This window comes from Diadema antillarum, unplaced genomic scaffold, assembly GCF_040938485.1.
Source record: "Diadema antillarum isolate AM-2024a unplaced genomic scaffold, OU_Dant_1.0 seq00000998_RagTag, whole genome shotgun sequence".
In the NCBI taxonomy this organism is placed as follows: Eukaryota; Metazoa; Echinodermata; class Echinoidea; order Diadematoida; family Diadematidae; genus Diadema; species Diadema antillarum.
Window position 1 is genome coordinate 1,785,001 of NW_027271836.1, and position 14,901 is coordinate 1,799,901.

The 14,901-nt window shown below is 37.9% G+C and overlaps 1 protein-coding gene across 1 annotated transcript in view; it reads right to left on the reverse strand.

Moving 5' to 3' along the window:
* Positions 1-14,901, reverse strand: part of LOC139742342 (mRNA-decapping enzyme 1B-like) — a 150,667-nt gene that overhangs the window by 33,502 nt on the left and 102,264 nt on the right. The window contains exon 3 of the mRNA XM_071652920.1: positions 2,516-2,643. Within this exon, the coding sequence (XP_071509021.1) occupies positions 2,516-2,643 (128 nt within the window). The remainder of the gene's footprint in view (positions 1-2,515; positions 2,644-14,901) is intronic.

A 14,901-nucleotide genomic window follows, 5' to 3' on the forward strand; every position in this document is an offset into this window, starting at 1 on the left:
AAAGGGAGAGGGAGAGAGAAGAAGAAGAAGAAAAAAAACCCAGAAGAAGTTGGAAAAATGTCCCTGGCTACCCATCAGAAATGTATCCATTATGAGAAGACAGTACAATCCATCACCTGACAGCCACTGACTCTTCTGCTTTCATTTGCAAACCATGAATGTCGAAATAAAAACCAACACATCCCTCTCTCTCTCTGTGACACCCCGAGGTGTAAATATTGATTCTATATATCAATGGAGGAAGGAGAAGAGCATGGAGGAAGGATTCTATTTGATTCTACAGCCAAGGGATGGGAAGAAAGAGATGGTGGGGGGGGGGGGAGAGGAGTGAATGGTTGGAGATAAAAAATGCTGAAAAGTTTGAGAACTGTTTCACGAAATTCTGCAGCAGGCATGCATTACAAGGAAAGTCCACCTGAAAAAATTCATAAGCATTTGAAAAAGTGACAGTGAAAATTTGACTAAATTCTGCCTAAAAGTGAAAATGTTGTAAAATTTTGAAGGTCTGACCAATCAAACAGAAATTAACAATTGTGTGGTGCAGCACATGACTTCAATTTTAATTTGCTTTGTGCATAAAATTCCACAAAATCTCTTCTGTTTATTTTCATTACTGATGATGACAGACAATTTTTTTTCAATGCAAGAGTTGGATGAAAATATATTTCAATAGTTGTATTTAGGGTCCACGTACTTTTTTAAAACAAATTTACTTGATTTGAAGTGAAACATGTCTAATTTCAAAGTACAGAGCAAATAGGGGGTGAGCTCTTGTGTGCATCACAAAATTGCCAATTTGTGTTTGATCCATCACAACTGAAAAAAAAAATTAAAACTTGCATAGCTTTCAGTAGAATTTGTTAAAAGTTTCACTGTCTATTTCATCTGATTTTTCTGCTTCTATTTAAACAAATTGATTTTGAAGGTGGACTTGCCCTTTAACCTTTCCCCACCATACTCTGAAGTCCCAATAGACATGGTACATCATCAGGAGCTTTTCACGGACAATGACTTTCATACTATCAAATCAGATTTTTTTTTTTTTTGCATGATGGAAACTTTCGCATATTTCACAATGAGTTAAGATTCACAAAAGTAAAGTGCACTCTTAAGTTTTTTTTTTGGTTTTTTTTGTTTTTTTACACAATGCAATGCATGCCAGTACAAATGCTGTACACTTCTGAAGTCAACCACTAGTATGCGTACTACTGGTGCACATTAGTTTCCTGTTTTATTTTTTTGCTTACTGTAAAACAAGGAATGTTCACAGGCATTTTAATTTCGCGAGCGCCAAGATTCGCGAAAATAAAATGCACACAGAAGTTCTTGTCTACACTGTATGCACTGCACACCAGTGGCAATTAGTGAAAATTTTATGCCACAAAAGAGGCTGTCGGCTCCAATTCGTGAAAATTTCATGCCGCGAATATATCATGTCTTACAATAACTACATGTTTAGCAGAACACATTCAGTTTCGTTGAGTGTTTCATATCAACAAATCACTGGATTACAGGTACATGTGGTATACTTGTATTTTTTTTTTTTCATGGCTAGCAATTATGAAAGTTTCATGCTGCTAAAAAGGTTGTTGGCTCCCATTTACAACTTTCATGCCAGGTATATTTCTGGTTTTACAGTAATCAGGGCTCAACACTTGAACTTGCTCACTTGCTCGGGGCAAGTACTGTAAAAGTGGATATTTTCGCGCGACTAATTTTTCGCGCTCGGCGGGGTTAGAAGAGTTTCGCATGTTTTTAATTCCACGGAATCAAGATGTCAACTACTGGAACATATGGCAAGCAAAATTATTCGCCTGCTTTTATTTTTGCGCTAGTTTCTGGTTGCGCGAAATGCGCGAAAATTTCAACACTGCGAAAATTTCCACTTTTACAGTAATATTTCATGCCAGGCAAGTAAAACAAACAAACAAAAGACAGTGTGGAGCCCTGGCTTAATGAATGAGACTGCTTTGTGAGGATGAGAAGACAAACCAGATATATCTATCTGTTGCCAAATCATTACACTTGGTAGATGGCAAATATTACATGGGGTTAAAAGTCCAGTGAAATGACCAATGGCAATGAAACACCTTGGCAACATGCAGCAGAGAGTGTGTGGTGTAGGATGGAGGGTTAAGGGTTCATCACCAATCTTTGTGGTCTTGTAGAGGAGGAAGGGTTCCTGTAGGGTGTATTTCAGATAACCTAGGGACCAAATGACCTTATGACAATGCAATACCTGAACAATAGACAGCACAGTGTGTGTGGTGTAGAAGTCCATGTGCCGAATACCCACCTAAAAATGTGTGGGGATAGAGCCTTCTCTTTTGTTGGAACTCTCTACCAGTCCCGCTTTGGAATTGTAACAACTTTAATACCTTCAAATCTAAACTGAAGACATATCCTTTCCAGCAAATTTGTGAATGACATGTAACACATTGTGGGAGCCGGGCGCTTTTGGATATTTCTACAGATAATGGCGCTATATAAATGCTGTTTCATCATCATCACCAACCTTTTGTGGTCTTGTAGAGAAGGAAGGGTTCCTGTAGGGTGTACTCCAGCTCCTTAGTGATGGGCTCAGTCAGGTTGTGAAGACTGAGGCGGTTCATGATCATGAAGCCGTGGTAGGGCGTGGCAGACCTGGAGATTGGTAGGAGGGAGGGAGAGAGAGAGAGGAAGAGTATTAAAGAGGGGGTGACATAGTATGATGTAATGTTACTATCAAAGTGAGATAAAGCAGAAGAATGCTGTCATATTACACAACTGCATAAGTACGCAGACAAGATTATAAAGAGACAACAAACGGCAAAAATAGTTTACTGTACGGCAAGACACTTTGTCGGCATAAAATTTTTGTGAATTGGAGCCGACGGCATTTTTCGTAGCATGAAATTTTCACAAACTGCCACAGGCATTCAATGCATGTAGTATAGACAAGGACTTTTGTATGCAGTTTATTAATAATTATGCAAATTTTGGCTCTTGTGAGATTCCTGAAATCAAAATGCATGCAAACATTTCTGGTTTTATGGTAAACAAATACAGGGGCTGCAGAACAAGGGCTATGGTGGTACATCTGTATATAGGTTACCAATGATCCACAGCCTCTCCAGCTTAACCCGTTCTATTCAGGAACCTGGTATCAGTATGAAACAGGTTAAAAAAAATGTTCTGTGGCACCTAAAATATATGTACATAATTTGTAGGGTGCAGTTTTATGGACCCTTTGGGGCTGTTCATACCCGGATTATTCACCAGGTAAAAATGTATGTATTTATATCATATATTAAGGTAAAGGTAAATAGAGCACAGGAAATTCAAGTAGAGTACATGGAAGGTCAGTCTGTGGGAGTTTTGGAAATTACTTTAAAGCCACTATTTACCATTTGCAGATGAAAAAAAGCACCCAAAATAGTTCTAAAATATGAGTTAGGGATATAAACAACCAATGTAAAAATGTTAATCAGTATAATCAATAAACAATAGCTTTATTAAAATCATTTCTATAGTAAATTATCTCCATTCATGGTTTATTAAGAAAATTTGTGATATCTCCTCATATTTGTGGATTTATTGCAAAATTTTTATGTGGTAGGATGTTTTGTGATAAAACTGAACTATACATATTCATGAAAATGTGGTAACTCGAAAATTTTTTAATCACTGGTACCAATGGTAAACAGTGGCTTGAAATTAAAATAGAACATTTAATTTCAGTGAAGAGTGTTTAAAAGATAACAGGATTAAGTATGTTACCCCATGTGTATGTCTGCTATTGTGTGGGTGTTTGTGTGTGGGTGAGACGAAAGTAAGTTAAGTACCATTTTACCTATTGCCTTCAGAAAACACAAGCTGCTGAGATTATGTTACAAAATAAAGCCTTTTTCATACAATGAAGACAGGCAGACAGATAATGGATTTAATAATTTCCCTTTGAATATGCAATGAGGTTATTCTGCAACAGAAAATTACCAGAAATTTGTGACACCAATTCTAGATCTCGACCTTTGAGATGCAACATGCTCCTATTCTGAGAAATTTATCTTACCATTTTTTTTTCTCACTCTCTTTACTCCCAATCATGTCCAGCAAAGATGGAATGGATGGTGACAGTACGGGATTTGGGCTTTGGGGCTTCAGGGATGGCACCGAGAAAGCAGTCGCATGAATACCATAGCTAAAATCAGGCCGCTGTGACCGAAATCTAGCACTCGTGGCACCGACAAATGCAAATGTGCATAACCAATGCTCAGGGCATCACACTTAGGAGCATCACAATCGTTAAGGTCCTCGAGTTAAAATAAAAAAGAAAAATCCTACCAAGGACATGAAATGGCACTTTCACACCACATCATGTTGCAATGAAATGATGCCAAGACACCAAACTGGGACACTACAATAAGTATCCCTCCCACTTTCCCTAATGGGGCATTTCAGGCAAGGGCCCCCATAATTTGAACAGGCAAGTGAGTGTCCATCCACATTTCTTGCCAGATAGAGACCTTTAGTTGTCATGGGCAAAAAGGGAAAGTAAGATATGTAGCACCTGGCTACATTCTTACCAAACACTAAGAATATTAGAACAGACAATGATCAGACTGAAAATAGATACCTTCAATGATATGTAGAAAACTTCCTTACAGACACAACAAAGTTGAATGCACTGCTACCATGAAAAGGGAAATATTCACATGAACAATTTTTCACGCTCAGCCGGGTAAGATGAATTTCACAGGTTTTTATTCAAATCTGTGGAATAAAAAAAAAAAAAACAGTGTTATGTACAACAAGCCAAAATTTAATGTATTTGCATTTCTGCACTAGTTTCATGGCATGCAAAATATGCAGAAATTTTTACTTTTACAGTAGGGTCTATTTGGTGAGGTTAGATTTTTCTTCAGATCACATGCATGTGTTACTAAGCTCTTTGAAATACCTAGATTACATAGTAAGAGACTCTTATTCTCATATTCCCCAATACACACCTGATTGTATATTGAGTTCATGATGTGAGACTGTAGTATCCCACATTCCATGAACTCAAGCAAATGTAGATGAGGCTGACCTCATTTGCTAAATCCTTACAGGTAATATCCTTACACCTCTACAGTTTATTCTCCATTCCGCTTAGTAGCATTAGCCAGCTCTACATTTATTCTGAGTAGCTTAACCTGCCAATGGTCTTTAGCCCTCTTTCAAGGAGAAATAGTGAAGCTGCAACCTTCAAATAAATGGAAACGTAAGCCCCTGTCTTCAACAAGTCCGTCGTCGTTCAGTCATGAACAAAAGAACCATTCCCAGTGAAACCAGGGCTACACTAATGCCTCTAAGTCCAGTATCTTCATCTGTTCAACATAATGCTACTCTGGGTATTATAGGACAACAATTCAGACACCGTAGGGCCATATGGTACTTTGGCCCACATTTGCTACAGGCCACTTTTCCCCCCTCCACAAGGCAAAGAGGGGTACATGCAATATCCCCGTTTATCTTACCCAAACGCTGCACCATTATCTGAATGTTGTATATTGCCATTCCCTCCATTTTCTCCATCTTCCTGCCCCCCCCCCCCCCTCCATTCTAACTTTACATGAAACTGAGCACTATACATAATTCATACTGGCTGCACATCCTGAACTTTGTTGACACTTCTCGCGATCCGCAGGCCAGGAAATGTCGCAGTCGCGGGGCGAAACGGCGCAGCGTCCAGCATTCCGACTCTTTATGCAAATGCTGCGCCTTTTGCTGTGCCAACATTAAATCTGTGTAATCCAATGTCTCCACCAATGCATGGCACATGGTGTGGTATTTTGGTCGATCCTCATGCAATGAAAGATGTGGATGAGAATAGCTTTGATTGCCTTCAAGACTGATGAGCCATTAGCAAAGGAAAATCAGCTTGAATTCATGCATCTGCAATGTAAATGGCTGAATTTGTGGAGTGTGTATATGTGTGTGAATATGCCATTCTCAATCTGAGAGAACAGATGAAATTGAGGGAGACTACACCCTTTGATATTTTCAGATCAATGGATTTATAATATATCTATATCCATATCTATCTATCTATCTATCTATCTATCTATCTATATCTATATATATATCTATATATATATATATATATATACAGTATATATATATATATATATATATATATATATATACATATATATACACACAATGTATGTAAAACTATACAATGTATATACATACATATGTATGTATGGATATATCATGTGCTTCCAATATGATTGTAAATGTAAATATAAATGTCAACAAATCAGATTGTTTGCTCTTACGTGATTAGAATTATTGCAAATTCAGCTAACTATTCATCATTATCATCGATCAATACGATGGACTTCTAAATATCATAAATTATTGTAATTCTGAGGTTTGCAAATGAGGTTGTAATTATTTTCATTATCCACCCTGGATTGACGGGGTGGATGATGCGATGTCATGGAGGAAATATATTCAAGATGAAAAGGTTTGGGTTTTTCATGGATTTGATGAAATTCATTCAATCGTAATCACTAGCCTCACGTATATCGGTTTACTCTAACATGGACCCTGACGTATCTCATGCTCTGATGACTGCAATCAAATATTTGTCAAAGAATATGCACTTCTTCTGAAGTGGCGCAAATACCAAATTTTGCCTTTTTATTACACTCTTCTCCTAGCCAGCAAATCTTCAAGAAATCCTTATATAGTAAACATATAAACCTGCATCCCTAATTGAAAGACAATAATCTAACTGGGGGTGTTTTCCTCTTCTCACAGTAAATCTAGGGAAAGAAAGGAAAAAAGATGTGTGTTGTCAGGACAGCTAACAAAAAGTCAAAGACTTGCAAGTTAATGGGCTGCAGGTAAATCAATACTGACTTATGTGTGTTTTCCAAGCGAGAAGAGATGCGCAATCCTAAGTGGCAAGAACAGATTAAGTGTCCGGCATTAGTGAGCGCAAGAGAGCAGCTAGCTGGTGAATCAGCCCCCGAGAAGACGAATGTCTCGCTTTCCGAAAGACAAGATCCCGCTCCACATCATTACCTCGAAACGGGAATGACGGATGCTGGAAGGGAGCATCAAGGTGCCAAAGTCGGCCCGCCATCTTGGCAGGTGAGACTGAAAGCCTCCATTGCAGCTTCACTGGTGAAAATTTTGTTTCACAAGAAAGAGAGAGAGAGAAGGGGGGGGGGGGGTAGAGGCTGAACAAATCTCATTCTTAATGGGTGAATTATGCAAGTCGCAATGCACCATTCTTAATACAGACTATGAAACTTTAAAAAAATGACAAAGAGAAATAAAAACTTGCCGGAGAGCATGAAAGAAAAAGGACTTTCATAATAAAACATGTCAGATGTTCCTAAAAAATGAAGAAGTTAAAAATCAAAATGTTGACACACAGACTTGAATATTACTTTCTTGTGTAAACCTCATTTCATGAATACATTCTCAACCATGTGATACATTCCCTGCTTTTCTTTTCATTTGTTGAGTGTTCGTATTCTGCAATCTCCAGTACCCCTGCCCATTTTTCATGTTGCCTCTGTAAAGTAGATGAAAGGCATAACATATAAATGATCTCTTTTTTTCTTTGCAATAACATCCAGCCTGGAACCTAAAACTGTACAAGAAGACTCATTCAGCAGACACAAATAATGAATTTCCTTTAAATAAACCTTTCTCAACAAATTTCATAAAACAAATAATACCTTTCTGGAGAAACAGAACTTCTAGCACATCACCATTTTACAGCCATACTAGCATAAAAAAAAACCCTAAACAAACAGAAAGACAATTTTGTGCGTTATATTTGTGCAAAAAGAAAAATGTCATAGCACTGTAAGTATTGAAAAAAAATCAGAAGTACACTTAATAGTAGCAACCACATCCATAAAATTAGATTTGGCAATGATGTCAACAATTTGCAGCATTCTTATAGGTTTATGCACATTTGTATATTTTATAGATATTATGTTTTTGGTGGATAATGCTGTAACTTCAATGACTGCCTGTAAAGGTTTTCATATTAAGACAGTACAATAATTTGATGGAGAAATTACACAATATTCTAATTCATTTATTTTAATTAAAAATTTAAAGGGAAATTTCATGCAGTATTAGTGGGTCAATAGAAAATTTGTGAGGAAATATTGAAATCATCTCACATAATTTGCAGACGTGGTTGTGACCATATCACTGTGAAACTGTGAAAGTTTTGTTAAACTGCTGGCATGGGGAAGAATTTTACATCAGTGGTTTATCAAGCCATGTTTGTGATCTATTTCAGTAACTAGATGATGTGTATCAAGAAAATGATAAAAGATGTGTTACAATATTTTCATAATGTTAATTTTGTTATAAATGACTGAAGTCAATATCAACATTACTTATTTCTCTCGACAAAGTTTTCAATGTATGGATGACAGATAATGACAAGACTATGAATGCATAAACTACTCAGAAATTTTCATTAATTCAGCATCTATTTTTAAGGTTTTCCATACTAGTAAGAAATCACTTCATCTCACTCTGTGAGAGATTGGGTAACTGTCCCTACACCTGAGAAAAAACAGAAAGGGAAAAGAAAAATAAAGAAAAAAAACCCACGTCCTTAAAAGAAAATAAGTGTAATCCATCTTGTTTTTGTTTTTGTTTTCTTCTTCTTCTTCTTCTTCTTCGTTAAATCCTGCTTCTAAAGATTTGGTGGCTGCTACCACAGCATGTATGCCATAACCTGGCCAAACAAGCATATCTGAGTTATTCATGTATACCCGCTGAAAAGAGTCAACTAGTCTTTCAATAACATCGTTACAAGCATTTTGTTAACAAGCTGACTGCAGCACTTTTGTAAAAACCTCCTTTAGTTGTTATATTAATGCAATCATGCCGACTGCAAGCGCAGTCACCAATTATTGTTACACCTGACAGCCATACAGAGCCAGTTCATTTGCACTTACCATTGATTGAATCCCCTGATTTGCATTTAACACCTCGATTCTACTGCATGGAAATTGTAAACCACCCGTGATGTATTAAATGCAAAAAAAAAGAAGAAATGTCGAGGGCGAATATGTTTCCCCCTTTTTTTTAATATTTTGTATGTAAACGCCATATTCACTATGCAAATAGTGTGCAAGAGTGATGTAAATAACATACTATTTTGAAAAGTCAAAAGTCTTCTTCTTCTTCTTCTTCTTCTTCTTCTTCTTCTTCTTCTTCTTCTTCTTCGTTAAATCCTGCTTCTAAAGATTTGGTGGCTGCCCAGGGCAGGCTGACAAGAGGGGAGCCATCTGAGAATGTATCGGAAGTCTGCAAATCGATTGTCAAAACAAACGAGGGTGCGGGCTCGCACGGGATGCATGTCACGCTCCCCCTGGTTGCTGGCACCGGGTTCCGCTTAAGCACCCTAAAAACTAAAGTCGCCTGAGTGATGTGACTTCCTAATGACTTCCACTGATTCGGCACTCTTGTGTTTTTTCTCTGACTGGAGAGCAAAGATGAGGATGTTTCAAGGGGGGGGGGGGGGGAGGGCATGGTGGAATGAGGCATAAAGAGGTAAACTGTCAGGCTCAATGTAGGGAAGGATTTGTACACAGTTGTCTTTATCACACAATTCCCAAGTCTGTCTCAAGTTATGTTGACTTCTTTCCAGCTCTACACGCATTCTATGTTTTGTCCTAATCTAGTCTGTAGCCTTTCTCGGAAAGAGTTAGTCCTTGCAAGAGAGCTGTTGAGAATTCTTTCTCGAGCGAGCTCTAACAAAAATTGCTGATTCTTTCCAAGATGTTACAGCCAAAAGTTAGCAACTTTCAGTCTCATATGCAATTACTCACTTCCAACAAACATACATGTATGTTGCACTGTACTTAATATCTGTCAAACTAAGAAAAAAAAAGAAGATGATTCCCTCCAGAGACCCAATTATATCAAATATCCTATAAACATTCAAAAATCTGGAGCGCGGTTTCATTACTTGGTGACGGTGAAACTTGATAGAGAGAAGTTCCTAAGCACCTTAAAGGACAAGTTCACCTTCATAGACATGTGGGTTGAGTGAATGCAGCAATATTAGTAGAACATATCAGTGAGAGCTTGAGCAAAATCGGACAATCCGTTAAAAAAGTTATGAATTTTTAAAGTTTCTGCTCAGCCACGGCTGGATGAAAAGACTACTATAGCTTGTGATGTCACATGAGTACAACGATATAACGAAAGAATAAAGAAAATTCAACATATTTCCATTTTTCTCCCATTACAAAAGAACACTCGACTTCTCTCTTTCAGAAGGCAGGGGGAATAATATTACCCTTAACATACGTCAGTAGCAAGTCGAAGAACTGTGCACTTTATTCAAAAAGTAAAGTTTTGTGAAATTCTCTTTTTATTTTCCTTATATAGTTGTACGCATGTGACATCATACACTGCAGTAGTCTTCTCTTCTAGCAGTGACTGCGCAGATACTTAAAATATTTGTAACTTTTGAACGAATTGACCTTAAACTTTCACTGATGTGTTCTATTCATATTGCTGTATTCTCTCAATCCTTATGTATATGAAGGTGGACTTGTCCTTTAACTCTCTGTATTCAGGGAAACAGAAAAAAAAAATGCAAAGAAACTCAATAGCTGCAGTCACACTGGCAAAACATCGTGAAGTTTAACTTCGAGAAGTCTACATGAAGCTTGCTCATCTTTAAACACTGGAAGCCCAACTTTTCGATGTTTCAGTTATTGCAGTTAGGGTCCCTGGTGCGCATGCTAACATGGAAGAAAGCATGCCCTGCCTGATGGCTAATGATTGTGATGCAACAATGCACACACATACATCCCAATGAGTTTTGAGGGCACCGCCCACGAACAGGTGGTGGACTGGTCACGTGACAAACTTCACAAAGTTTCAGCTGCAAGAGTGTTCAGTCTGCTCAGATTAGGAGATGATTGACAGAGATCTATCCAGGAAACTTCCCTAGTTTGAGTAGGAAGTTTTGCAATGAGAAGTTTGTGGTCACACTGGCAAAACTTCGAGATCCTAAACTTCGCAAAACGAAAACTTTGTGATGTTTTGCCAGTGTGACCGTGGCTAATATGAGGCCAGACAAGGAAGCAACATTGGAAGAGATGGACATGAAAGAAAAATGGGATGCTGTGAATACTGGTGATGCTAGAATAAAAGAACAAGTAAATAAAAAACAAAAACAAAACATACATATAGACCAAAGAGAAGCAGAAGCAGTTGTGACAAGCAATTTTGCATCTTCCAGTGTTCATCAGTATAATTCGGTCCATCCTTTTTTTTTTCTCCAGAAACAGTCAACCTTTGGAACAACCTGCCACACTCAGCGGTTAAAGGGATTGTATAGTTTTGGTTGAGACCAAACTTCAGGTTTCTAACATTTTTGGTGAGATAATGAGAAACCTCTTATTTAATATAAAAGGGCATCTGATTCCTAGAGGAATTCAACATTTATTTGATGAAAATTGGTTTTGAAATGGCTGAGATATCCAAACCAGAGCAATCCTAATAAACGGTGGGACCCACATTTTATTACAATCGTTTTGTTTTACTTGATCTTGGATGTCTCAGCCATTCCAAAACTGATTTTCATCAAATAAACTTTGAATTCCTCTTGGAATGGTATGCTCTGTAATATTTCATAAGGGGTTTCTTGGTATCTTGGATCAGCACGGGGTACAAGGTATTTGTACATTTCAACTAAAAACCACCAGAAATATCTACAGCACTTTAAGAAATTAAAAGGATATTGAAAGTAGGGTAAGAAGGGTAAGGAAGGGTAGGGCAAGAAGGGTAAGAAATTTGCAAATGAAGACAGTGGAAGATGTGAGCAGATGTGATAAGTGAAAGGGGGCTTCTTAAATGAAACTTTGTCCTCAGACTCAAAGGGGAGGAAAGGTCAGGGGCAGAACCATTAAGATAATTGGAAATGTAGATGTGGAAAATTGATAGGCAGATGGAAATAAAGATGGATAAATAGATAATGGAATAGACAGATTGATATAGATAGAAAGATAGATCAATAGATATACACATGTGTAGCTCAATAGACAGAAAGGTAGATGGATGGATAGAGAATAAGAGGGAGAGAATGAAAGAGAGTTTCAGGGTTGGACACGTTGCAATGTATTAACAAAGGGATTGATGTGAGATGAAGACAGTGGAGATATCTGAATGGATACACACATCTTGTTAGGGCTTATCTCTTGCCTGGAATAACTTCTCCGGCAATTCGTCAGCCGTCCTGTCCATTAGGCGATCCGACAAACCCTGCCGGTTGTTTAGACACTCTGTGACCAGTTTATAAACAACCACAGATATTTCTTCCTATCTGGTTGAATCCACATCAATTAAGCGTCCCACCATCGCTCAAAAGGCAAAGGAGCTAATCCAATATCCAAACAATTTTTTCCCTCCAAATTAAAAGAAGGCAGCTCAGAACTTATTATCACTCTTTGTCTACACACAGGCAGCTTTCTCAGCCCTGTCAGTCTCAGCAGCTACCACAATAATGTAAATATTGCTCTCTGAATTGGGAGTCAGAGAATCTATGACAAAAATGGGAAAGAGAAAGAGAGAAGGAATATATTTGATATATTTGTCTCCGATACTGGGTGGGGCTGATTTGATCTGAGTCATATTCATACATACACTGAAGGACTGATAGCAGGATGTGGAACTTGTCCTTTCAGAGCGACTCTTCCCTGTTTTTCACGTTCACGGAAGTCTCCTGCCAGACAAATCAATAAGTCGGTTTGAGAGCGAGAAGGCCGTACGCACCAAACAAGTCTATGGAGCTAACCCCCCTTCTGCTTCTAATACAGCATATGAACATATTGCATGAAAGCAAAAATAAAGCAGCACCCCATATCGCATGAACTGGACACAAGTCGGTGTATTCCTCATATATCTGTGATATCAGACAGAGCCCACCATCAAAGTGATTTCTTTAATTTTTTTTGAGAAACAAATGGGGCCGACATGCTATAAAGAAAAAGGGGCTGCTTTTAGATTAAGTTATTTCAACCTATCATATACCACTGATACATTTGTATTCTCAGAATAATAGCCCCCAGTTCAGGTGAAATGGTATAATGTCACCAGATCTGGGATGAACAGACTGATGAACGGACAGACAAAGGGACTGACGACACAAAAGCACAAAGTCTCTTGCATCCTTCTGGAAGGAGATATATGATAATCCCAAGAATAGATGTTAGTTGGAAGAAATTGAGCAGACGGGAGAGTGAGAGTTAAAACCAGCAAAAGCATCTCAATAAAGTGGTAAGCTCTCCATACTAAGGAATATATATATATAAAACATTTGATGCCTTAACTCTGCTGTTGCTAATGGCAACCTGCTTCTCTGCAGCATCAACATAGCATTCGGAAGGCTGTTGGTTTTGAGGGGGTTAATGCATGGATTCCTCTGATGCTATGCAATATTTGAATGTCACTCCCTTGTATGTTCAGGAGAGGGAATTCTTATCTTTTCCTTACCCCTAATAAGATAATCATATTTACTCACAAAGTAGAGTGCAGAACGCAGACATGACAATGAGAAAGTTCGGACGTCATTTTGCCGGTTGCTCGGCAACGCATCCAGTATTGCACCAAAATTGACATGTTTTGTCTTGAGAGCAAACTTGTGTGCACCTGCTTATGAAGGTGGGGGAAGGACTCCCAGTGCTGTTAATGTGGAAAATATTACATATTACTTTCAGGAAATGTTTCACAGGTAGCTATGTACATGTTCCATCATGTAGCGTTTTGTTCTTGTTTTTTATTTCAATGGGGGAAAATGAACTTAAATCAAACAGTCCAATCTTGGAGATTTTATGCAAGGTAGGTATCTAATTTATTGAGACAGAGAAACATAATGCTTTGAAGCTCTCTAAGCAGTCAAGAAATTTGAACCATACGTTCTTTTTTCTCTCTCTCTTTTATGGAATATACAGGCCCTATCAATCAATGATGATATATGATTTGACTACAATATTACAGACAATTCAACCCCATGTCTCTGGTATCTTATCTTGGGGATGCATAATTTAAGTCATTTAAAAAAGGCTGTAAAACCTTTTTTTATCAGAGTGATAATGAGAAATAACAAAAAATTCACAAGCAGTTGAAGACTGATCAATGGGACTGAGTGTTACAGGACTGGACAAATTGAAGATAGCAAGGTGCATGTTGCTGCATCTGTGATTGATAATAAACTGAATGATAAACTGATAATGAACTGAATAACTATAATGGATGGGCCCAGTTTGCAATACAATCTCATTCATGGCCATAATCTCAGTCTTTGTCCTGAATGTGTACTACGTGTGACTGCTTCTGTCGCTGATTTCTCCACATGGGATTCATCTGAATGTATTTTGTAGTTTTGTAGAGTGAACAAAAAGGCCTTGTGACTTTAAGGACATAAAAAAAAGAATTTTCAAATTATAAAAATCCTATTTTTGTGTCTTCATTTCAGCTCATAGCTATTGCAACAGAAATGTAGTCTTGATTTCATGTGATACAAAGCACTCCTTTTGAGGAGAACTTATGAAAAGCCTGGTAATAGATATCTAATTATTAGCTGGTATGAGGCACACGTATCATTGGGTACAAACTTGGTGCTATCAGCTGCTGAGTTGCCTTGTCATGTAGAGAACAAACCCTAAAACATTCCTTCCAATTATATCTCTCTTTTTTTTTGCTACGCTCACCGTCTTGACTTGCTAGTACATATGAATGATGGTCCACTGATTAGGAGCAGGTGTTCCTATTCTATGCCAGAGTCCCTAACTCCACTTTGATGGTCATTTCAGAGTGATGACCAGGTCAGCAGAGATGAGTAAAGGAGGAGATCTTCATGTCCCACAAAAT